This window comes from Oratosquilla oratoria, chromosome 5, assembly GCF_046742065.1.
Source record: "Oratosquilla oratoria isolate Oo_2021 chromosome 5, ASM4674206v1, whole genome shotgun sequence".
In the NCBI taxonomy this organism is placed as follows: domain Eukaryota; kingdom Metazoa; phylum Arthropoda; class Malacostraca; order Stomatopoda; family Squillidae; genus Oratosquilla; species Oratosquilla oratoria.
The window spans coordinates 42,105,680-42,133,607 of NC_134781.1; the positions used below are offsets into that span (position 1 = coordinate 42,105,680).

General features: G+C 39.8%; 1 protein-coding gene across 3 annotated transcripts in view; it reads left to right on the forward strand.

Moving 5' to 3' along the window:
- The first annotated feature begins 721 nt into the window (after positions 1-721).
- Positions 722-27,928, forward strand: part of LOC143025483 (retinol dehydrogenase 12-like) — a 144,571-nt gene continuing 117,364 nt past the window's right edge. Inside the window, exons 1-3 of one of the 3 annotated variants that reach the window (XM_076185210.1) lie at positions 722-931; positions 15,325-15,519; positions 15,811-15,999. In XM_076185210.1, the coding sequence (XP_076041325.1) occupies positions 793-931; positions 15,325-15,519; positions 15,811-15,999 (523 nt within the window). In that variant the 5' untranslated portion in view covers positions 722-792. Of the gene's footprint in view, positions 932-12,702; positions 12,942-15,324; positions 15,520-15,810; positions 16,000-27,928 lie in introns of those variants that run through there. The other 2 variants (XM_076185211.1, XM_076185209.1) reach the window with 2 other exon arrangements.

Here is a 27,928-nt window from a genome sequence, read left to right on the forward strand (position 1 = left end):
TTTCGGAGTACCTGCAATGAAGAAGAAGAATAAGAAGTTCTCCCATTTTGCCAGCAAAACAAGACCCCTGGTTGAAGATATGAATGAATATAAAATGTAATTCAAAACCATGAATCATGACCAAGACATAAAAAACAGGCTAACTAGGCCCGCCGGAGGAGAATGAAAAATACATGAAGGAAAATGGCAACTGAAATCCAACAATACGAACGCAGGGCACCAGGTACGATTACAGATAATAACAACTAGTACACTTTATCAGGAACATTCCGTAACAGCGTTCAACAGTAACAGCGCGAGCAAAAAATCTTACAATTCATCTTGTGTCAATGATATATATATACATATACATATACACATATACATATATATATACATATATATATAGATATATATACATATATATATATATATATATATATATATATATATATATATATATATAAATTTTATTCATTTTAAAATTTCCGCGCACACGAATGCCAGTAATATGTTACTTGGCAACTCAGTCACATAATAAAATTTACATAACTACTAGCTTATACATACCTAACGCCTACTTGTCAGGCAAGGTAAACAACCATTGACATAGAATTTGATAATCTAACGAACACGCCCTAACTGAGTGTGGTAACTATATATAAACCCAATAGACAATATACCAGCTCTCGTTAATCCACCCCTCCCTCCCATCCTCGCCTTAGTCGCGCCTGGTCCACCAAGCTCGAGCATCGATATGCAGTAGTATTCTGTTCGTCGGAGTGACTACAATCATCCAACTGGTTCGAAACCATGACTACGCAAACCTCTGTAAAGATGTGTATGAAGATGGTGTTTGGGACGACCTGGATATCCCCTAAAATCTTCATTAGTGGGTGGAAGACGTTTTTGAAAGAAGGGGAGACAGCTCTTCTTAAATATTTCCTTTTGAGTAAGTTTAGCTAATTGATCCTTTGTAGTTTGTTTACATTGCGCTTCAATAAGCGCGTAGACACAAATACTGTGTTTAGATCTTTTCTGATGTGTGTGTTATTTCATCTCATGTTGGTGAATTAGTTGATAGATATCGATCTAATATAGTTGTATTTTACCTAGTTGTATTTACCTAGTTGTATTTTGCGGGAAGGGGAGCTACGCTCGTGTGTCCCGCCTTTGTATCTCGCAGTGTCTAGTTTGCTTTAAACTCATGAATGGTTTTTGCGTCCAGCTTGTTCCAAGTGTCTACCACTATATGTGGAAAACTGTTTTTCTTCAGATCTCTTCTGTAGCTATGTTTTTTATTTTCTTTCCATGTCCTCTCGTGCTTCTCCTGTCCCAGTTTAACAAGTCCTATCAAGTATTACTATATGGGTGTTCGCTAACTTAACTTGTTGATTTGTTCGTTCGTTCATTTATTCATAATTTTGTATACATTCTGCCATCATTGTGGACCTAATGACAAGGTATACTAGAATTGCACAACCAGTTTTGTGAGGGGAACTTGTGTCCGAGAAAAGCAAGACCCACATGTATGGCGACATTTCCAGCTGGCTGTGGTAGTTGCCACACGAGTTATCCTTTGTTACATTCTACCTTTGGCCTCCTTCACTGTGAGGGCTTTGTCTGTAGTCGAATAAATATATCTGGCGGAGGCGCGGATCCAGGAATGTTATTGGGGGGGGGGCGAACCGATACTTGAAACACGCCGATATTTTAACCTCAAGAATAATACTGTTGGCTTGGAGATGGGTCCAGAAACCTAAGTCTGTTTTGCTCGTAATTGTATGTAAAATCATATATAATTCACAAATATAATTCAAATAATAAATTCGCACTAAGTGTTTATCCTAGGAGAATCAAACTCGAGATGAGTGAAAAAATTATATTATTATTAATGAAAATAACATGACATTAGATCGCGCTCTGCAAAACATAAATGTGTGCTCACTACTCAATTACCGTCAAATAATACAACACACCATTAATAATAATGGTGTTTTGGTACCATAATGCAACAGTAATACACCATTGACACGAATATACAACAACACAACGCAATAACACATCAAGTGAAAAGTAAACGGCGGTTATTTTCTGAGAATTTGTTCAGGATTTACTCCACGGAAATGGGAATGGTATTATGCACTGAGAGCAATGCAAGACCATTCATGCGTTCCTGCCCAACTGTGCTTCTAAGATATGTTTTTAGGCTTTTAAGTGCCGAAAAAGACTTCTCAGCTTGATCATTTGACACCGGTTGCGTTAACACAATTTTCAAAAGGCATATGTTGGGAAACATATTCGCACTCGCGTGCACTTACGCGTCCATCAGAGAACTGAACGTTGGGGAACATATTGTCCAACGTTCTATTTCTGCTTTTACAAGAGGTAGTGATTCAATATCTGTTTGACACAACTCTGCAGCTTGTAGAACAGCTGCTGCGTTTGTGTTCGGACCTTTGAGGAGTTCCTTCACCTGAAGTGTTCCAGCCACACTGCTTTCGCCGAAACGATATCTTAATTCAGACAGCACGTAATCTATGAACGGAATGTACACCGGCCTGCGATAATATTCTTCCGGGCTCTGGCAAGAAAATATTTAACGAGTGTTATCGCAGCGAAGGTGCGAGTCGAGATGGCAAAATCTGTTAAATAAGAGTTAGCCAGCAACTATGAAACTGATCGAGTGTAGCGAAGTTACACTGTGGAGTTGTTTCCATGCCGCACTCCGTCGAGTGATCGACGCTTGTCACCGACTCATCACACTCATCAGATATAGTTCTGTGTTATCGTAAAATAATCAAGATCATAACACGCTGAATAACTGTCTTTAGTAATTAGTGTGATGGTGTGGTACTGTTGTAGTATCGTACCATTGTGGGTGCTACTATAGCGTGAGGTCTACTACACTATAGCGTGAGGTCTACTACACTATAGCGTGAGGTCTACTACACTATAGCGTGAGGTTTACTACACTATTGCGTGAGGTCTACTACACTATAGCGTGAGGTCTACCTCCCGTTAGCACTATAGCGTGAGGTCTACCATTTCCATTTTAGTGATAAACACAGATTTTGTACATATCCTAAGGATGACTTAGCTAGATAATTGGATTTCTAATTACATTCATATTAAAAGAAGAAATGTAAAAATAAACATGTAATTATATATTTCCATGCATTTATTCTAGCGATACACACTTCGTACATTTTCTGAGAATGACACAAATAGGTTAGGTCAGGTCACGTGGATAGGTCACGTTTTTTTGTATTTGGGCAGGGCACATGTTTGATGGACAGGTGAGGGGAGCGTGCTGGAGGAACGCGGATCAGGCGGTAGACTTCAAGCTGTACCTGGGTAGGTGACATATGGCAGTAGACCTCACGCTACTGCCATATGTGTTGTGTTGTGTGATATAGTTACGTATTGCTCAATTGGGAGTTGTATATTTTACCCCCATTGTATTATTAATTATTATAGGTATCGTTAGACATCAATTTCATTATTGATTATATTGTCGAGTATTATAATGAATGTAAATTTATGTACCAGTATGTTCGCCCCCGCCAGCCCCCGCTTGGCGTCAGATTTTCTGTAGCCTGCAAGGTGTGACCACGCCTCTTTTGTCTCTTGTGTGAATTTATCAAATTGTGAATTAATGCATACTGTTACCAAAGTAGGTGTTTTTATTGCCACCCTACCACATTAGTCTTTTTCTGAAGACCGCAACATTTTCTGCAGTCTTGACGTGGGCGGTGGTGCACATTATTCTAAGGCCCTAAGACCAAGTTGCAAATTATAGGACTATGGTCATTAGGTCTATGCACTGTGTCTTAGAATTAAGTCCGAATAAATATGGAAGTCCTTTGATAGCTCACCTGTACATCTTAGTTTCTCAAGTTTTAGCGCTTGATGTGTTATGACAGACTTTGTATTTTATTTTTGCTTTGATTGGCAACCAATGTTGGTCAATAGAGTCGGTGTTATTCCCTCTCTAGGTAACAAACCTTTGATTAGTCTTGCTGCTCTATTCATAACTAATTGCATTTTTCTCAGTAGATAATTGGGTAGACTGTAATATAGGGACTGTAGTAATCAAGTATAGTAATAATATGACCATGTACAAGCATTTTTGTAGTTTCATCAAGACACTTTCTCATAAAGGTTAAATTTCTCAAGTGATATCCAGACATTCGCACAATATTGTTTATTTGTTCTCTAAACAATAAGTTGCAGTCCACCATCACTCCTAAGTCTTTTACAACATTTGTTATTTGCATGATTAATTGAGAAACGCCGAGTCTCCATCGTCACTTTGTTTCCCTGCAATTAAACACTCCTTTCATCATTTCAGTTGTTTCATGCGCATCCAGCCACTCATGTCCATTAGTATTTCACTTAGTTTCTCTTCAATAGACCCCATATTTCCTATTGACGTATAGAATTAAGTGTACACTACCTTGGGGAACACATTTTTCCAATGTCTGTACTTCAGAAAATTATTTTCCTATTTGCACACAACAGGTTCTCTCATGTAAATAACTTCTCAAGTAACTCAAAGTATCACCGTCTATGCCTATTGACCTACAGTCATCAAGTAGTAAAGTATGTACAAATATATCGAATGCAGCACTTAGGTCTAGCAAAAATCAAGACACCACACTTCCCTTCGTCCATTAATACAAATAAATCATTAATACAGAACATATATATGTTTCAGTAGAATAGTCTTCTGTGGGTTGATTGATAGGTATTACATTCATTGAGTGCATATATTGAGATTATTTATCCAAAATCACATTTTCCATTACTTAAGATAGAAATGATAAATTAGAAACCGGTCTATAAGGACACACACACTTGGAATCCAAAGTGCCCTTTAATGTAGGTTTAACAATCGCTCTTTTTTCTGAGACTGGAAAGACATTATTTTTAATGCCCTTATATACAATATCGGCGTAAATATTGATAATTTCATCGAAATTTCCACTGTGTAATATCATGTATAGGAACCGGGTCGTTTTCACAGAATGTATATTTCACTCGTTTTATATTTGACTTAATCACACTATGTTCAGCCAATTGAAAACATAGCAGTTTGGAATCCTGAACACGAAAAATAGCTTAATTCTGTGGTTTGTATTCATTGCAAAATTAACAACAACATTTCTAATTTTATGATCAAAGAAGACTAAAAACTTAATAGCCAAGGCTTCATCAGTAAACCCTTCCGGTATTTTATTTTTTTACTGCAACACTAAATTGTCCAGTACCACGTGTAACTTCTTTATATCAGATCTCGCTTAATTTGTCTTTGGTCTATAATACTCCCTCTTCCATTTCTCTAGCATTATTCGTTCTACGTCTGCGCCATTTTCGCCTTTTTTTTTTCTTTTTTTCTTTCCTTCTTTACAAGTCTAATGTTATTAAACCATGGGACACTTCTATCAACAATATCACTGGTCTTTTCCACTACGGGACACATCTCGTTTTTTTCTAATATTATTAAAAAATCTAGTAAAGCATATTACAGATTCCTCATATTTCCTCTGTTCATGATCACAAGGTTCAAGTCTTTTCACAGGTATAGTATTGAGTACTGGTTTAAAATATTTCGTCAATCCCCCCCCCCTCTCTCTCTCTCTCTCTCTCTATATATATATATATATATATATATATATATATATATATATATATATATGTAGAGACATTGGGACAAATTATGGGAAAGGTGGAGGGGGAAACACGGGTCTTTATCTGATTATCGAGTTTATTCCTGACCGGTTTCGCTATTGTAAGCGAAACCGGTCAGGAATAAACTCGATAATCAGATAAAGACCACACTCCTCTGAAGAAGCTATTGTAAGCGAAACCGGTCAGGAATAAACTCGATAATCAGATAAAGACCCGTGTTTCCCCCTCCACCTTTCCCATACATATATATATATATATATATATATATATATATATATCTATATATATATATATATATATATATATATATATATATACAGAGGAATATATATGTATATATATATATACACAGAGGAATATATATATATATATATATATATATATATATATATATGCAAAACAAATCACTAAGCACACGTGACAACAATACTTGCAGAAACCACTTGGAAAAAAAAAAAAGGAAATGAATACCGAACGTTTTCGTCTATTCAACACATCATCAGGGTGCAAAGGTATGTACTCTGATGATGTCTTGAATAGACGAAAACGTTCGGTATTCATTTCTTTTATTTTCCAAGTGGTTTCTGCAAATATATATATATATATATATATATATATATATATATATATATATATATATATATATTATATATGTATATATATTAGCGGAGTAGGAAACACAGGAGTCTTCGTCTTCAGTTTATTCCCGAAACTACCCAGGAATAAACTCAAGACTAAGACTTCTGTGTTTCCTACTCCGCTTACGTCAACCTGTCAGAATGTCTCAATATACATACATATATATATATATATATATATATATATATATATATATATATATGTGTGTGTGTGTGTGTGTGTGTGTATTCACTTGGTCTTGGTCTTTGGATCACGTGTTGGACTCGTGATCGACAGCTATTTCCCTCCTGGAAGAGAGCTCAGAGCTCGTAGGTCCGATCTATGGGTAATGCTATGACCTTGCACACACACACACACCCAACTCCCCGCCCACGAGAGTCAGAGTAACGACCCGAGGCACAGCGATACCGAAATAATTTCGGCCCTGGGCAGGATTCGAACTGGCTACTGGAAGCACTTCTGCTTCCCAGTTCAGCGCTCTACCAACTGTGCCACCGAGTCGGTGTGTGTGAGTGTGTGTGTGTGTGTTTTAACTCTTTCACAAACGGGATGAAAGATGTTACTAACTTATGCACTGGTGACAGACTACATAATTCCTCAACATGTACCTCTTGTACCAGGTCACGATCTTTATCAGTGAAGACTATATCGCCAAATACCGAATTGTTTACAAATGTTCTCAATTATGTAATTATCTAATTTATGCATACCATTACTTATGTTCAAATTGACTGACTCAGTTTGTTTGATAAGGCTACTTTCAATAATGTTCCTGTTAACAATAGGATTACACTGTTGGGTGGTAGTGGACCTTTCAATTTTGTCTCTACAATTCCCATTATGTCTGGTTCTTTTTCCTTTAGGTAATCATTCAGTTCATTCAAGCCTGTTATTAAGCCATCTATATTTGTGTAAGACACTTTTGATTTTCTGCTACCTCCATCGTGCTTTCCATTTCCCTTCCGTTTTTCTCTGCTATGAACCATTTCCTCGCTTTCATATCCAGTACTCTCCAATAAAATTTCTCTTTGTCTGACTGTTTTGTTCTCGTTTTTTCCTTAGCTGCTATTATTTTTGTTTTCTCTTCCTCTCTTTTCTCTTTGTTCATCTCTCTTTTTATCCGTATCTGTTTATACAGATCACTTTTTGCTAGTTTCCCTGTTTTTGCTAAGATATTCTCTGCTGTCGTTTGTGACCTGAATTTAACCTTAATTGGTCTGGTCTTATCTATATTGTATTTCCCTATTCTATATATTTCTTCAATTTCTTTCCCTATTGTTCATCTTCTTGAACTACTTGTTATATCTTGTTTACTTTTTCCTTCTCCTCCTTTACTCCTGTAGTCCTATTTGGATTATGCCTCTCTTCCACGCTAATATAATTATACATTTCTTTTTATCCCCTAAGTCTCTTACTATATTCTCCTTCCCCCTCATCACTTTAATAACTGTGTCCTTAGTGTGTTCTTTCATCTGTTGTTTTATTCTATCTCTGAATTCAATTTTGTTGTTCTCTTGTACTTTTCTCCAACCCTGTACCTCTTTTGCTATGGACTCTATATTCTCTTTATTCTTCTTTAATTCCTCATTCTCGTCTTTTACCTCTTTTAACTGTCTTTTTAATTCTTCTATTTCTTTATGTTTTGGTTCTCCTTCTTTTGTTCTTCCAATTTATCAACTTTTTGTGTAATCCGTGTAAGTTGACTGAACCTAACCTCCTACTGTTCGTTCATTTTTGCCAGTTTTCCTCTAGACTTGCTAATCGGGGGAGGTTGTCATCTCCGTCATTAAATCCATGGAAATAATTATCTTCACCTTCCATTGCGGTGCTCTTATCTATATTTCTAGTTTTTACTAATCTCTGTCGTCTGCGCATCTCTTGTTGACATTCCTTCTGACTTCCGGGGCCCGTTCGTCTCCATGCTGATTTCCTTCCATTTTCCTCAGCAATCCCTTCCTTTTTTCTTCACCTTCCCACTACACCACTAGCTTTCCCCTTCCCTACTAATACAACACAGGCACTCCCTCGTTGAGATCCACGAAAATTTTGTATTTTTTTTTTCTGGAGTCCAATCTTCGCTGTCACTTCTACTGTCGCGTGTGTGTGTGTGTGTGATCTTTTACAATGTAATTTCTTTCAGAAATTAATAGAAAATATATTTTTGTAAGTTTCCGGTGTAGTGTATTTATAATACTTTTGAGTAAAAATAGATTTGGGGGGCTAATTGGATTTTTGTGGAGCTAAGCCCCCCTCATATCACCCTCCCCCCCTCATATCACCCCCCCCCCCCCATGTGGCTACGGCCCTGCCTACCTCTTTTGTCAAGTTGACAGCAGGGCTGTGGAGTCGGAACACAAAACCTCCGACTCCTCTATTTTTGGCCTTCCGACTCCGACTCCTCTTCATGTAATTAACTGATTATGGCCTACATATTTTATAAAGCCTATACAACACACATACGCTCCAATCTTGAGTAGACTTATATCATTATAACTGGTTTATATCAAAGAATAAATATATATGTTATAGTGTGGCTTTCCTATATTTGACCTCTTCATTAATACTTTATAACTGAAGTAGAGACAATTTTTGAAAGGACATTGAAGAAAATTCATTAAAAAAAAGATTCTATAATGTAAGACATTTGGTATAATATATATCTTTGCAAATAGGTGATAAGTACATTTCAAAAACAAAAATACTGTTCTTTATAACAAAAGTCGAAATATAACCTTTGTAAAGGATATACAAATCTAATAATAAAAATATATATAATGTACGATTTTTTTACATATATAGTTTTGCAAATACAAAATACAAAAAATGAAAAGACTTTATAAAGAAGTTTAGGCAAATTTCTTGAAAGGAAATAGTAAATATAGAGAAAATAAACCTTATTGATACGAGTACGGTACAAGGTCGAGTGTTACAGCTGAACATGTATGATACTGAAAGGTATATGTATCGTACATACTTTTTGGGTATCATTATACTTCATATGTTTTCATGCCTTCTTTTGTCTTAATGTACTGAAATTACTGACACAAGTACCTCTTGGTTTAACTACATACTGGTACTGCTATGCGATTATTGCGATGGACATTACTCTGGTTTTGGAACCGATCTTATCGATACGAGTACCAAACAAGATACAGCTGAATATGTTTGAAACGTGAAACTTTTTTTTCAACTTTAAATATCCTTATTTCAATAATTCAATGTTAAAAAGTATAGAGGGGAAGAAAGAAGGAGAAAGGAGAGAAGAGATAGTATTATTTCGGTAGTCTACAGTTGAAATCATAATTATCCTACTGTTTGGCAACACAGCAGTGAGAGAAACCACCAAACTGATGGAGTGATGGAAACGATGCATATGGAACTTGACAGGAATATTACAGCTCCCGTGACTGTGTGCCAATAGTTGTAAAATGGAGGTGTTTAATTTATTCAAGTAATACTTTGGATGTTTATCGGTCTATGTATAAATTTGAAAGCCAGCGTTGCACAAGGACGTTTTGGGGGTTTAGTGGAATGACCACGAAGATAAGACGATGAGATTTATTACATTTCATAAAATTATGTTTTTTTTATATATATAATTTACTTATAAGGAGTGTGCATTGCATAAGTCTACAGAATAAACGAAGGCCTTATAGAGTGTAAATTTAACTGGAGTCGGAGTCGGTATATTTTTACCGACTCCGACTTCAGTGACACCGTAATTGCTTCCGACTCCACAGCCCTGGTTGACAGAATATGTATAATACTCCTGAGTTGCAAAACATACAAGTTGTGCTAATCCGCTTAATCCCTACGTCATATCGAGAGAATGTCACACAAGCCAATGAAATAGCACGACGGAAGCAGAAACAAAGGTATAAAAGTACCACCCGGTACGGAAGGAATAAAGTATGGTAAGACGACAGTGATTTTGTAAGGTTTCATGGTTTCCACATGTTCCATTTATACAAGATGTACAGGTTGGAGCATAAGTCGGGCCTCTTAAAAACGAATGAAGCTAAACGTCGAAATTATAGCTATACATACCACATACCACCTCCAGAATGGCGCCATCAAAACACATATGACAAAAGAACACAAAACCACCATCACCAGACAAACACTAAACGAAAACACTAAAATAATCTACAAAGCTCACGACCCCCTTCGCCTTAAGATGGCCGAAGCAGTGAACATATACATCGAGAAACCTTCCATTAACATACAACTCATGCCCACAACCACACTCCCAAGCAGTAGACGCACATAACACAAACAATAACACCCCTTTCCACAATCCACAAGGAAGTTGCTACTTCCACGTACGCAGCGCTACGGATCACGGCTACATGAAATGACCTCTCCCAGTGTTCGGCCAATCTTAACTATTGTTACTCCCTCCCTGAGGATGACCGAGTAAGGTCGAAATACGTATAGGATAATTAAAAAAGAGAAAACTGCACCTAATGTCTTTTGGACACCTTCTCAGCTATTTGGAACCACAACAGAAACTTGTTGCACGAGAGAAATTAAAGCTCCAATATAAACTCAACAACGCCATTGTCGCTGTAGATTTCTTGAAATCATATATATATATATATATATATATATATATATATATATATATATATATATATATATATGTATATATAATATTTCACGCAAGACAGGCTACAGATGAATCAAGTTAGCTGATTACCTTATGTTACCTTAAGCCGCTTTCACACCAAGGTGGCACGTCGCACGTGGCATGGCACGTAGCACGCCTCTTAAAAACGAACATTAGGAAATCTGTGAAACCTCACTAAGGTGGCGTGACTCGTCGTACAAGCCACGTACGACTTGCATGCCACTCTGACATTGAACATGTCCGTTATTTTTAAGGCTGCTTTCACGCCAATGTGGCACGTAGCACGCCACTTGAAAACGAACATTAGGAAATTTATGAAACTTTTCTCACCGAGGTGGCGTGAGCCACGTGCGACTTGCATGCCACTCCGACATTGAACATGTCCGTCATTTTTAAGTGTGATGTCAAATTTTCAGTGGTGGGCAGCGATAAAGCGATAACATTTTATTACTGTAACCTCCCGCCGTAACGGTTTTTCGTCTTCTACTTTATCTTGGATTTATCGCGGGAAATTTGAAAGTGATAAATATAAGCGATAATTTTTTCCGGTCTTGCGATAAACGATAAGAGATAAATTCGGTTAAAGCGATATTATCGCTTTACTTATCGCAACGCCCACCACTGCAAATTTTGATGGAACTTTCACTTCCAAACTTATTAGACGATGTAGTATTACATTTTTAATAACAAAATATACAGTAAAATAATAATTTTTGGATATATGGCACATTTTTATTCGTTTTCAAGACTAGACAGATTTGCACAAGCACATGTGACAACACTGCCTGATGGGAGGGACACGCAGCCTTGTAGGAAACAGTTGTATTTTTTGTTGTCAATTGTCTTTTGTGCTTGCTCTCGTGCACAACTACGAGTATGCATCTTCCAAACAATGAACTATTTAACATAAAAATTTGTAGAAGCTGTGGAGAAATACAAATGTTTGTATGGCACAACATCACCTCAGTGGACTAGTGGACTACACGCTCGCGCGGGATCGGTAGTTGTAGGAGAGGAAGAGATGTCTGTATGAAAATGAAAAGATAGTTGTGTATAAAAGAGGGCTTCTGCCACCGGGCGATGAGGGATATCTATTTCGTGGGGTTGTGGCTTTGGAGGTGTGGGCAGGAGACTTGGGGTTGGAGGCTGGGAGTCACCTCAGTACATCTCGTAGGTGTGAGAGCGGCGAATTCGCCTCAGCCACATGAACTGCCGCTGCTTCCTCCCTAGCCGTGTTGCTTCCAGTGAAGTACTAGCTTGTAGTGGAGCCACTTATTACTATAGGATGGTGTGGGAGTTGTGTCTTCAATTTCTTGTAGGAAGGCATCCAGCTATCTTTTAAATACTTCCATTGTGCAGGATGTGGTGTTCTGCGGGTAGCTGGGGGAGACTATTGAAGAGTTTGTGGGCCGCTCTGGTGAAGGAGTTTCCCCGGAGAGACATGGGGTTCCTTGTTTTAATGAACAATATGAAAGTTGTGTAAATGGTTTGTCATTAGTATAGCGATTTTGTGGGAATCTTATTTTTCAAATTTCCCGCGCACATACGTAAACTTTATTTGTTAACTGGCAACTTTGCCAGGTCCCTAAGAATGACTGGTACGTGCATCGTGTTATACACTTGTTTGTTGCAATGGACCTGACATTACACATTAAACTTTTATTGTCGTGTAATCTAATAAAAAATACAATGTTTGACCACCTCTCGTCCCATACAACATTTACGTGTTTCGGGTTCCCATTGGCGTGACAAATATTGTACGATCGGCACAAAAACATCAAGCGACAGTTGATTAGAATCGGTCAGTAGAAAGATGACGTATGACTAAGCTCCTCTGTCATACTAACATTTGAAACCATGCCGAAGTCAGATATCGTTTTAAAAGTATATAAGAAGCTGCTGTTTTCAACGGAGTGGGTGTCCCTCGAATTCTTCGCTACTGGATGGCCAGCTTTCTTTCAAGAGGAGAAAAATCGCTTCGTCACGATTTTTCTGTTCAGTAAGTTTGGTCTTGTTGGCACATATCCCCGTGAATGTTCATGGTTTACATAATTCCATAGTGACAGTACTTGACATAGTCTGATATTACATCAGAATAAGTTTTTCACTGAGAGTGGATTTGGAATGCAGAATCTATATGCATGTGACGCGGGAAGACAAATTCACTAATTATGGACAGCAGAATAGAAACAGGTAGCGGGCGTTATTTCTAACCTTGTTTATACAGCACCACCTAGATCATAATGATTAGGCTCTTGCGTTCTCGAGTATGAATTAGTTCTCTTATATTACCACTTGTGTGAAGGAGTGCGTTTGAATCTGCATTCCAACACGTGAACTTCCTGCACAGATTCACCATTCTTCAAAAACATTTTACAACAAAAGCACGATGTGCACCAGTCCAAATCATATTGCTTGATGAGGGTACCTGAAAAAAATGGCAAGTTATTAGCTAAATGAAAACATCAATGGCACTTGCTTAAGTTCATTAGCAACATATAGTTGAAAGTTTAACATGTGGGAGGTATTTCTGCCGCACCCTGTACATGGCGCCACAAAATATTAAGATCTCTCATAGGGGTACATGGGCACTCCGTGACAGTTATGCAGTCTTTGTTTAATTTTCTTTTTTCTATTTTTGTTTATTTTCATTTGTTTTATTCGTTTCCTTCAAAGGCAAAAAGTGGTCTAGTTTACCATATTCCCTCATATAAAAACAACTGAAAACATGTACATAATTCTCATGTCATGGGTCAGGTACAGTATATGTATAACAACACCTATTGCTTTTTTTGTCGAATAGATAAGATATGATAGAGATAAAAATTCGCTAAGATAGGAACGCCAAACCTCGTCTTAGCACAAACTACTCAAATGTCACAGTTTATACAACCGCTGATTTTCATCACTTCTCAACTATTCTTTCCGCTGTATGTATGTGTGTATATATATATATATATATATATATATCATGGCCATCAGAACGGGGGAGTAGGGGGCAAGTGCCCACCCCCCGTAGAGATCCTAGGTGTGTTTGAAACGGTCGTCATGTATAATTTAGTTGAATTTCTAAGTTATAGAATATCAGTATATAATTGGTGAAAGTCAAAAATGTTTCATGTAGATAATGTAAATATATGTTATGCGACCAATCTGAAGTATCATGATGTAACCTTATGTGTATAATATCTTTAATTTTGCCCCCACCCCCTACAAAAATTCCTGCTGACCCCCTATATATACATTTTCAATTACACAATGGGTTTAAAAAGAAAAAGAAAAAAGTGGAGATGACATCATGGAGTTAATAATACAGTTTAAGTCGGCCACCATCACATTTAAACGAAATGTGCAGACAGCGCCGCGATGCGGTTGAGTTCCGAAGTTTGCCAAATAAAAGTATCTTGAATATATTCACCACTAAATAGTGAATGATTAAGAAATAAGTGAGGAGGAACGAAGTCGGAGATTAGACTGATGGTAAATGTGAGGAATGGGAGTGCTTACAAAATGACTAGCAGCGTTTCTCAACCAGGGTTCCGCATAAGGTTATTGTAATTATGTAATATAGACATCATCCTATCTAAGCTATTATTACGATGAAAATAAAATGAGAAAGGGGTTCCTTGAGACATGCTATTTTAAAGGTTACGCAAGGGTAAAAGGTTGAGAAACGCTGGACTAGAGGAAGGGATCAGCTAGTCCTGTAACGAGGTGATTTTGCATGCGGAATATTTTGTAAATTACTATGTGAAATATTATGTGAATAGCAAGACCCTTGTTTAATTCAACTAAAGTGAAGGTCTGCCTTACAACAGTTCTTCGAGAACTGTTGTAGAAAAAGTTATTTATTTATTTGTTTATTATTCACGTGTTAATCAAGTGCAAGTATATAATGTTAATGCAGGGTGTTGTTATATATATAAATCTATATCTATATATATATATATATATATATATATATATGTTTATATATATATTTATATATATATATATTTATATATATATATATATTTGTATATATATATTTATATATATATATATATATATATATATATATATATATATATATATATATATATATATATATATATATATGTAAATATATATATATATACGTGTTTACCAAGTTCAGGTTTACAGGATTACGAAGTATGATAAAAGTATTTGCAGTTCAATTCACAATTGTGTGTCGGGTGTGTAATCTCTGAAGAAGACTACGTGTATTCCGAAACGTTAGGGAACTCAAGCGATCACTGCCGTGTTGTACACCTCTAACAATATTTGTCATCATGGATTATCTTCGCGCGCGCGCACGCGTGTGTGTATGACTGTATGATGCATTGTTAGGAAACTAATTCTTTCTTTTTATGCACCATCAGCATCTCTGTTTTGCCAGTACTTCGACCTTGGCATCTGCGGCACGTTCTGGATCTCCCTCTTGCTATTATTTTTCCGTCGCATCTTCGCTGGCGGGTTTTGCAATTCGACGAAGCGTCTGGACGGACAGGTGGTCGTCGTGACAGGATCGAACACGGGAATCGGCAAGGAGACGGCCAAAGACCTCAGTGCACGAGGTAAGTTGGGTGTTATAGTCAACCAGGACGCGACTTGAACAACTGTAACCTAAACTATCTCCCTTATTTTCTCTTTCTCTATCAATCTATCTCACACTCCTTGTCTCCCTATATAAACATCTCCATCTTTCCCTATCTCTCTCTCCCTTCGCTTTATGTATGTTAATTATACATGTGTACTTCTGTGATTTCATGCACTCACTACACCTTCCTACCTATCCTGGCTACAGCTTCAGTTCTAACCTTTCACACGCTACGGAAGTCAGTTAACCTCTCCATGATCTTCTGCAGGAGCAACTGTTGTGCTGGCGTGCAGAGACATAGTCAAGGCGGGAAAGGCTGCTCTCGAGATCCGGGCAGCGACGGACGGCGATGTAGAGGTCCTAAAGCTCGACCTTGCCTCCTTTGTCTCCATCAGAAATTTTGCTGAGAAGCTCAAGAAGAAGTACCCCAAGGTTCACATCCTGATCAACAATGCAGGTGAAGTGAAGAGGCATTCAATGTTTTATTGTATTCACTCTCACACACAAACACACAAGCGTAGCTCCCCTTCCTGTAAGACACAACTAGGTAAATACAGCATTTTGATGAAGGGAACAAAGTGCGATCCCCCCATGAGCGAAATGAAAATAACACAAAAAGAAATAATGGATTAATTAATGAACCTTGATGTCAGGAAATCACACAGCCCAGACAGAATAGGAAATTGGATACTAAAAGAATGTAAAGAAGAATTAATGGACAAAATATATGACAAGCTGCTCAAGGAAGGAAAAATACCAGAGGACTGGGAAAATGCCAATATTGTACCAATATATAAAGGAGGAAACAAAGAAGATCCAACAAATTACAGACCAGTTTCCCTTACAAGCACTGCAGCCAAAATTTGTGAAAAGGTTATTAAGAGATGGATAAAACACCTGGAAGAAAACAATATATTAAATCAGAGACAACTTGGATTCAGACAGGGAAGATCATGTGCCACAAACTTAATCTGTTTCTACTCAAGACTAGTAGGTATAATACAAGAAAGATACAAGGTAAACTACTAAATTGGATAGAGGATTATTTTGCATGGAAGGAAAATGAGGGTTGTGCTCAGAGAAAAAAGTTCAGCTTGGGAGGAGGTGATTAGTGGAGTTCCACAGGGATCAGTATTGGCTCCAATTAAGTTTGCTATTTATTTGAATGACGTGGATGAAGATGTAGAAGTTACATGAGGTTCTTTCCTGACAATGCCAAATTGCTGAGGAAAGTGAATATTGAAATGGATTGTGAATCACTGCAGAGAGACCTGAACAAAGTTTGGAAATGGAGTCAGAAGTGGGAAGTAGACTTCAACATCAAGAAATGTAGCATAATGGAATTCGGAAAAAGTAAAAAAAGAATATCAGGACAATATAAAATCAGAACAAAGGAAGTAAAGAAAGTGGGATCTGAAAAAGACCTGGGAGTAATCATCACAAATGACATGTGCCCTGATAAACAGATAAACAAAATTGTTGGAGAATCCTACAATTTGCTAAGATCAATGAAGGTGGCTTTTACATATTTGGACAAAGAAATGGTAAAAAAAAAGCACTAGTCATACTAATAATGGCTAGACTGGAGATTGCTGTGACACTATGGTCACCCAGTACCAAAAAGAATATAAAGAAGATTGAAAGAATCCAGAGAGCAGCTACGAAGATGGCGCCAACACTCAAACCTGTCATATGATTAGAGATTGTTAGAACTGAATTTAACAACTCTAGAACAAAGAGAAGAGGTGACCTGCTGACCATTTACATACATGCATACATATACCAAGGCTTTTTCCCCCTTACAAGGGAGGTAGCCAAAAAGGAAAGGCATAAAATCATTCCCACCCATTCCATCCCTGAATACACTCCACACCCCTCCACCTTCCCTCTCATCTTAGCACCTCCCGGATGACAGGTCATCCCTGCACCCTGTCCACTGCCTTGGGTCAGAAGCAGTGTCGCAAGACACAGCACATCCACAGCAAGGCTGCTTCATTAAATCGGCGACACCCCCCTCTCCGTCCCCCCATGCATAAAAGGAGAAGACGAGGAGAAATCCCTTTGGGCTGCGTCAAATTTTGCTCACACATACTACCTCACCCCCCATCCCCCCGCCCATTCCACCTCATGCATCACAACATCATCCATATACAACCATTCTCCATTCACCCCTGTCTTCTGTCCTCTCCCGTCCTTCCTCAACAGACATTCCCCTCTTCCCCAAAGCCCCCTTCACCCCATCCATCCACCTCATCCTAGGACGTCCCCTCATGTTCACTCCCTCCACATCTGCCTTCCATACCTCTTTTACTAGTCTTTCTTCACTCATTCTTTCCATGTGTCCAAACCATCCTAATACTCTTTCATCAACCCTATCTCCCAACTCCCTTTCCACCCCCGTTCTCCTCCTCATCTCATTTCTCACTCTATCTAGCCTAGTAACCCCCATCATACTTCTCAGACACCTCATCTCAAACACATTCAAACTCCTTCTCTCTTCCTCTCTTATGTTCCATGTTTCTGCCCCATACAGTGCTGTTGGCACAATCACTCCTTCATACAGTCTCCTCTTCGCATCCATTCCCAAATGTCTATTCCTCATTACTCTTTAATCCACCAAGGCATTTACTCGCTTCTCTCAATCTACATTCTACCTCCACCTTCACTCCACCTTTTTCCTGCCACACTTGCACCCAAGTATCTAAAACTATCCACTTCTTCCAGTCGCTCTCCCTTAATGCTCACTTCCAGTCTACTGCCACTTTCACCCCTTGTACATCTCATCATCTTACTTTTACCCACATTTATCTTAAACTTTCTTCTATCACATACTCTCCCAAACTCTGCCACCAACTTCCTTAATCCCTCCTCTGATCCTGCCACAAGCGCAGTGTCGTCCGCAAACAACAGCTGGCTCACCTCCCACTTTTCTCCATTTTCTTTAACCATCTCCAATCCCTGACCCACTACCCTTGCATTTACCTCTCGCACTACCCCATCCATGTATAAGTTGAACAGCCAGGGTGACATAACGCATCCTTGACGAAGTCCCACCTTTACCTCGAACCACTCACTCTCTCCATTTCTAATCCTGACACAAGCTCTATTTTTCTCATAAAAACTCTTGACAGCTCCTAGAAGCTTTCCTCCAATCCCATATATCTGCATAACCTCCCACAGTGCCTTTCTGTCTACCCTGTCGTAAGCCTTTTCCAGATCCATAAAAACCCAAAAAACATCCTTCCCCTTTCCTATAGCTTTCTCACATATCTGTCTTACCACAAAGATCTGATCTACACAACCTCTACCTGTCCTAAATCCACACTGTTCCTCACCAATTATTCCCTCTGTTCCTCTCCTAATCCTCTCAATCAAGATCCTCCCATAAGCCTTCCCAACTATACTTAACAAGCTAATCCCTCTGAAACTACTACATTCACACTTGTCCCCTTTTCCCTTGTAAAGAGGAACTATACAGGCACTCCTCCAGTCCTCCAGCACTCTACCCTCTCTCCAGCAAACATTTAATAACCTCACCAGCCAGTCCACCATCACTGTACCTCCTTTTTTTAGACATTCTGCATGGCATCCATCCAGACCAGGTGCCTTACCTGCTTTCATCATCTTAACAACTGCCTTCACTTCATCCTTCCTTATTTCTCCTCCATTTTCCTCACTCATCACGATCATTTTCTTAGCATTTCCCACTGCAACTATCTTTCCCTCCCTATCCTTCTTCACATTTAGCAACTCCCTAAAATACTCTGCCCATCTTCCCCTTACTGCCTTCTCTTCCATTATCATCTCTCCATCTGCACCTTTTACCTTTTCTTCTCTACTACTTGATTCGCCTCCTCTTCCTCGCTTAATTTCTTTCCAAAACATCTTTTTATTACTTTCAAAATTTTCTGTCATACTCTTACCCCACTTCACATCTGCTCTCCTCTTTGCCTCCTTTTGCTTTACTTCTCTTTTCTTTTCTACAGAATCATGAAAAGCATGGAAGTCCTTGATAGAGAGGACTTACTAAATTGAGATAAGAGAAATAAAAGGGGACATGAAAAGAAACTCATAAAGTTTTCCAAGTAGAGCAGTGGATGTCTGGAACAAACTGGACAAAACAATAGTGTGTGCAAAAACTATACATGAATTTAAGAGCAAACTTGACATTGCAAGATACAAAGACAGGACACCACGGGCATCCCCATCCCATAAGATACAACTAGGTAAATACATACATAGTGGTTAGCACTTCAAGGCACACACTCATGCTACAAGATGTTACTGTCCTCATTGAGCAAGGGGATATATTTTGCAAGTGTGCACATGTGTAAGGTCACAGCATTATCTGAGCTCTCATCTGGTGGGAAAGTAGCCACTGACTAGCTCCGCAATGTGACCAAGACCATATTGAATCACACACATACAAGAGAAACACAAGAGGACATGAAAAAATAAATAAAAAAGGATAGTTATGAATGAGACAAAAAAAAAAGAAAAAAATTCCACATAGAGAGATAGAACAAACTGGACGAAACAATAGTGTGTGCAAAAACCGTACACAAATTTAAGAGCAAACTAGACACTGCTAGATACAAAGATGGGACACTATGAGCATAGCTCCCCTTCCCATAAGATACAACTAGGTAATTACAAACACACGAACCACCGTCTGGAACAGATGTCTAGAACGAGCTCTAGAGTACATCACTTTTTTGCTAAGTTGGAGGAAACAAATGCCTAGTCTGGTATTTGTATGGGAAGGGGAGAGCTTTTAACTTAACGAGTGCCCAAAATTATTTACATACGTATACCAAAGGATTTTTCCCCCTTACATGGGGGGGTAACCGAAAAGAAAAAGGCATAGAAGCCACTAACACTCATTCCATTCCCTACATATTCCACTCCCCGCCACCCTCCTCCCTCCTCCCTCCCTCTTATCTTGGCACCTCCTTGATGATGGGTCATCCCTGCATCCTGTCCACTGCCCTGGGTCAGAAGCAGTGTCGCAAGACACAGCACATCCACAGCAGGCCGCTTCATAGATTTGGTGACACCCCCCCCCCCCCCCTCTCTCTCTCTCTGTCCCTTCATGCAGAAAAGGAGAAGATGGGGAGGAATCCCTTCGGGCTGCATCAAATGTTTTCTCATACATACTTCCTCACCCCCCATCCCCCACCCACTCCCCCTCATGTATCACAGCATCATCCATACACAACCCTTCTCCATTCATCCCATCTTTTGTCCCCTCTCATCCTTCCTCAACAGACATTCTCTTTTGTAATGCCCCTTTCACCCCATCCATCCATCTCATCCTAGGACACCCCCCTCATATTCACTCCTTCCACTTCTGCCTTCCACACCTCTTACTAATCTTTCTTCACTCATTCTTTCCATGTGTCCAAACAATCCTAATACTCTTTCATCAACCCTATCTCCCAGTTCCCTTTCCACCCCTGTTCTCCTCCTCACCTCATTTCCCACTCTATCTAGCCTAGTAACCCCTATCATACTTCTCAGACATTTCATCTCAAACACATTCAAACTCCTTCTCTCTTCCTCTCTTATGTTCCATGTTTCTGCCCCATACAGTGCTGTTGGCACAATCACTCCTTCATATAACCTCCTCTTAGCATCCATTCCCAGATGTCTATTTCTTGTTACACTTTTTAATCCACCAAGGTATTTACTCGTTTCTCTCAATCTACATTCTACCTCCACCCCCCACTCCTCCCTTTCCTGCCGCATTGGCACCCAAGTATCTAAAACTATCCACTTCCTCCAGTCTCTCACCCTTAACCCCTTCAATATGGGCCACATCGCACATCTGGCAGCATTAGCTGTCAGACGTGCAATGTTGCGTCATAATACTCACATTATAAAAAATAAAGTCATTGCTCTATCGCTCGTTCTCTTTCACCTGTGAATTTTGATAACCGTAGACAATATGATGAAGCCAGTTTACAGAGTATGTGGGTCACGCAGGTACGACTACAATAAATATAATCAAGACGCCGACATTGGCATCCTCGTGTACCCACTTGCTCCTCATGACACCTACGTAGGCGTCACTGTATGGTAGGGGTTAAGGCTCACTTCCAGCCTACTGTCACTCTCTCCCCTTGTACATCTCATCACCTTACTTTTGCCCACATTTATCTTCAGCTTCCTTCTTTCACACACCTTCTCAAACTCTGTCACTAACTTTCTCAATCCCTCCTCTGATCCTGCTACAAGCGCAGTGTCGTCAACAAACAACAACTGGCTTATTTCCCATTATTAATTAATAGAGTAAATTTAATGAATGAAAAATAAAAATGGAGAATGGTGAAGGCAGACAGAAATATGGTGAACCAACTAAAAGAAGACTAGATGTGAGCAGGTATAAGACTAGGTAAAGGTATAGATTTAGAAAGGGAGATAAGGTATAAAAATATTTCATGGAATCAAGAGTTAATGAAAGATATTATAGATCTAAAAGCAGAAAGCAGGGCAATGTATAGAGAAATTAGTGAGTTGAAAAAACAGAATGCTAAAACCAACAGAGAGCTTAGTGGCCTAAAAAAAAGAACTAAACATAGTAAAAAAAAAAAAAAAAAGGATAAAAATTGAAGATACTAATTAAAATGGGGCTTTGAAAAGAGAAGTAAAAGAACAAATACAAGCAGTGACTGAGAAGGTTGGAGATAGCATAAAGGAGACAGATCATCAAGAAATCAAAAACCAATGGTAGTAGATGAGGAAAACAAAATTTTATTTTTAAAGAAATTGTATAACCAGAAGAAAATGCAAAAGGAACAGTTATTAAAGTAATCAAAGAGAAAGAAAATTGGGTCAGGGACACATTAAATTAAAAAAAAAATGCATAGTAGTATATGGTGTTAAAGAAAAACACAATGTAGCTAGATACTTAAGAGAAGAGAAAGAAATAGAAAAAGAAATTCTGAAAGAGATACAAGAGGAGGGGCAAGAGATGGAAAAATAAATAGAAGTGCATAGAATGTGACCATACCCTAAAGAAAGAAATAGACTTATAAAAATTAAACAAAGGTCACAAATGATGGCAGAAGTATTAACAAAAACAGCAAAGTTGGCAAATAGAAATTGAACGAAGGTCAGAAATGATGGCAGAAGTATTAACAAAAACAGCAAAGTTGGCAAAAAGTGAAGAATACAAATATGTATAGATAAAAAAGGAAATGAGTGATGAGGAAAAAGAGAAGACACTAAAAAATGAGTGCTGAAGTTGAGGCTGAGAAAATGGTATATCAAAAGAAACACAGGAAACAAAACATGAAGGTAAAACAAAAATTAAAAGTAACATATACCAACATAGATGGTCTGATTTCAGGATTGAATTAATTAAATGATTATCTGGCAGAAGAAAAACCAGATATAATGGGAATTGGGGAGATGAAAATAAAAGGTCCACTACCAGAAAATAGTGTTGGACAAGGTTTATATAATCACTGGATAAAAAATAGAGAGGAAAAACAGGGTGGAGGAGTCATGTTTTTGACCAAGAAAGGCTTAAATGTGACAAAGATCACAGGAAATAATAATGTGGAATTGATTATGATAAAAGTTGAAAATAGTGACATGAAAAGTAGAAAATTGTTCCGAAGAATACAAACTCTTCAGTACTCCTTACAATAGGATACTTCGCGTAGCGCAAATATTTCTACCACTAAATTAAAATCCTCACTCTGTGGGTCTGGGCAATGCTATCCTCAGTAAGGGGCCTATTGGGGCAAGGGGGGGCCCTTGCCCTCCACCACAAGTCTCGCACACTATACTCCATTCTCTTTGCGGTAGTCAACAAGTCAACATCTCTCAACTATACCTGCTCCTATTTAGTTTTTATCGGTTTCCCCCCTTATTGGGCCGATTTTAAGTCAAAATCCCTTATTAACACGGCAGCGAACCGTTAATTAATCAATGGTTCAATATTTAAGTTGTGTGCCGAAAATCAAGCAACCCACTTCGATCATCGCCAGCTCACTCCCAGGATGCTAAGGAGTTCGTCGTCCTTCAATTTCATCGGGGTTTACCTACGCCATCCTGTGTCCTGGAATTTCTTGAGTGCCCTCTCCCTTTCCTGTATTATTCCCCTAACCGCCACCGGGTATCCTACCCTTCACTGTAAGTATGGAATCTGGTTTCAGTATTGTTGTTGTTCAAGATAGGTTGTGTGCCTTCGCCGAAGGGAGATACCCTTGTCTAACCCTGTTACCGCCAGCACAAGCGGACCCTCATATTTGGTGTTTAAAGTGTAGAGCTCTCAAGTGTTTAACCTTCATCCCCGTGTGAGACGTGCATTCAATGGGATGATAGTCATTGGTCCGTGTACTTTCATGTTCACAGGAAAGCGCATGCAGGGAAAAAGGTGCGCAAGCATAGAAAATGGCTTCCACCTTCACCCCCCAAAAACAAGAGAAGGCAGACTACGGCTTCAGAGGAGACGAGTAATTCTCTCCCTCCTCCAAAGTGTAGTAGACAGGAAAGTTGTACAACGTCCACCTTGAGTCATTCTCAGGCCAAGTTGTCCTCTATTCCTTCAACCAGGGCGGTTAGCATAGACGGACATGCGCCTCTGGCCACCTCTAGCTACCGCTCCTGTACGAGCTTTTTCCTGGATGAGGTCGCTTGCGGCTTGCCCTCGACCCTTCCCGGAAACTCGATGCCGACACGGACAAAGAACCCTGGTTCGAAGACAAAGAGCCCCTCAGCCTGAAGAACTCAGGAATCCTGCAGTACGCATAAAACCCATCCTAGGAAGAGCTGGGTAATCAACGGAGGCCTTTCCATGTGATCATGAGGACAGGGGTGAGCCTACGAGTGCATTACTTGTGGGTAAACCCACCTTTACCAGAAGAGAGAGCCTCTCCTTAGGGTCCCCCGGACCATCTGAACCTAATCGCGACTCTCCAAGCAGGCATTTACAGGAACTTCTCCCCACTATCTATTCCCTCTTTCACACAATGAAAGAACAGATGATGGATGAACAACGCGAATTCATCCGGGCAACTCAAGAAAAGTTCCTGTTGAACTCCGAAGTTCGAAAGGATTCAATGCCCACAAGAGCCCCCCCTAGAACATGTTGCAGCTGATCGGAACCCCCCCGAACCGATCAGGGATGAGGATGAAGACGCGGTGTTTCTCGCTGACCGGACAGACGCCAGCTACGATGACGACAACGTCCACAGCACCGGGGATAAGAGGGCAAGTTACCAAACTTCGCAGGATTCCCAGTCGGAATCCCCGATGGTTGTTAACCACTTCCATACGGTGATGCCTACGTAGGCGGCATGAGGAGCAAGTGGGTACTCGATGATGCCGACGTCGCCATCTTGATTATATTTATTGTAGTCGTACCTACGTAATTTCCATTCTCTCTAAACTGGCTTCATCAATTTTCTATGGTTATCAAAATACACGGGTGAAAGAGAATGAATGATTGAGCACTGACTTTATTTTTTATAATGCGATTATGACGCAACATCGCACGTCGGGCAGCTAATGCTGCCAGACATGCGATGTGCCCCGTAGTGAAAAGGTTAAACGCTCCTTCTCAGAGATCCTCTCTAAAGTTAGGAGAGCTAATCAACTGAGCCCTCCACAAGAAGAGGAAGCCACGTTCGAGTCGGAAATCTTCAGGACGGGCAATTCTCAAACAACAAAACCACCTCCAATCCAACTCCCATGGAGTACACAGACGGTAAGAGCCATGAACCAGGCCTTCGACGCACTCACAAACCAGACCACCGAGAAACCATGCTGGCGCTCTGTTCCAGTGGAACAGCAAAAACACTTCTATATCCCATCAGGGACAAACCTTAAAGAAGCCTTGATCCCGGCTCGGTTACCAGAGCTTGTCAAAGCGGACGTGGATTCACTACTCAGAAGAAACGTCATCCTTTCCAGCAGAGAATCCAGGGACCTCGTTCAGGGCCTGGCTCTCTCTCTCACGGTGAACTCCTGGCTGGAACGCGTCTTGGCTTTAGTAAGGGAGTTTTTACCCGAGCTGCAACCCCAGGAGGAATGCAACCTCCAGGCTCTATTGGAAAGCTTGAGCAGAGCCCTGAAGCATCAAGCGGCCTGCCTCTCAACGTCTTGGGCCAACATCAAGTCACGCAGGAGAGACACCATCCTAGCCACTTCCATACGGTGCCTACGTAGGCGGCATGAGGAGCAAGTGGGTACGCGATGATGCCGATGTCGGCATCTTCATTATATTTATTGTAGTCGTACCTACGTAACCTCCATTCTCTCTAAACTGGTTTCATCATATTTTCTATGGTTATCAAAATTCACGGGTGAAAGAGAACGAACGATTGAGCACTGACTTTATTTTTTATAATGTGATTATTATGACGCATTATCGCACGTTGGGCAGCTAATGCTGCCAGACGTGTGATGTGCCCCAGAGTGAAGAGGTTAGGAGACCCCAGTGATCCCCTCCTCAGAGAAATTTATGCTCCATTGAAGAGGGCCCCTCTTTTATCACATGCTGATTCCCCCGGACATGGTGGATTCAGGAATCACAAGCAAAAACCAACTGATGCATAACAGAGCCATCAAGAGAGTAGCCGTCCCTACCTCGAGGCCAGCAAATTGTACAAAACACTCAACAGCATCACACTATCCAACACTAACACTACACGCTCTCACGCAGCAATAATCACAACAACAGATAATCTACCCTCAAACAGACAACAAGCAAACGCACTCATACGTCATTTTGCACAGACGAGCCATCTTACATCTCACCCTGACGACCGACGCACCATTCGACGTAAGAAAGACTTCCCCACAGACTCAGACTATACACCCTTCATAGACAGTCAGACAAAACTCATAATGCATAATCTCAAGCACTCATCTGCCTGTGGCCCTGATAACATAAGCAACATCCACCTAAAACACATTGGACCACAAGGTATACACGCACTCACAAACATTGCAAACTACAGCTATTCACACAACACTATACCCGACATCTGGAAGCATGGTAAAATAATCACCATTCCAAAACCGAACAAAGACCCAACAATCCCAACATCGCACCGCCCAATCACACTTCTCTGCACCCCCTCTAAAGTCATTGAACGCCTAATACTTAAACTTGTCACACCATATATTCCCCTTGCTGACTCACAACACGGTTTTAGGCCACTACACTCCACAAACACTCTTCTGACAAACCTCGCACAAAGAATTTTAGATGGCATCAATTCAGATAGGCCCCACCACAGAACACTTCTTATAACATTGGACATTAGTAAAGCTTTTGATGCTATCCCCCGCCACAACCTAACAAATAAAATATATAACACAGACATGCACAATAACACCAAAAGATGGCTGGCCAATTATCTGGCAGGCAGGAATGCTCATGTGTCATATAATGGCCAATCATCGCACATCAGAAACATTAAGAACGGAGTACCACAGGGCTCAGTTCTATCCCCCACATTATTTAATCTATACATGCATGACTTACCTACGCCAGACACCTCAGAAATACAAATCTCTTCCTACGCAGATGACATAACAATCACATGCACACATCGTAACACAGACAAAGCTGCAGAAATAATCCAGCCTTACCTTGACACACTCAACACATGGTTCATCACAAACAGACTCAAAATAGCTCCAACCAAATCTACAGCAACACTTCTCACCAACTGGACAAAAGAACACAAATACATACCTCATCTCTACATCAACAACACTCTAATACCACACACAAACACACCGAAAATTCTTGGTGTAACATACGATACATCCATGTCTTTCAAACAACACCTCACAAACATAAAAAACAAATGCACACCTAGACTTAACGCACTTAAATCAATCACTGGAACAACATTTGGACAAAACAAAGAAACTAATATAACAATATACAAACAATGCATACGCTCAGTGATGAATTATGCGAGTCCTGCATGGGCTCCTAATCTCAGTGAGACACACCACAACACCCTTCAAATCATACAAAACAAAGCCCTAAAAACAATTACAGGCTGCACAAATACATCACCTACAGACCATTTACACCATGAAACAAAAGTCCTCAAAGTCAAGGACCACCTCGACATGAGAGGCACACAAACACTTGCTGCAGCCACCACAAACACATCACACCCGCTACACTACATAGCAGAACACCCACACACACCAAGAAACATTAAAACTACACCCAAAGACCTTTATTACGCACAGATACTCTCTTCTCTTCCTCCACAACCACCAAATACCAGCCTCCGGAAACATATTCATAATCATATCACTCACCGCTCCATTAACACACTGAAAGACAACACACTGCTGCATGCCAGACCCCCTGATATCCACCCTTCTGAATCCTCTCTCCCACG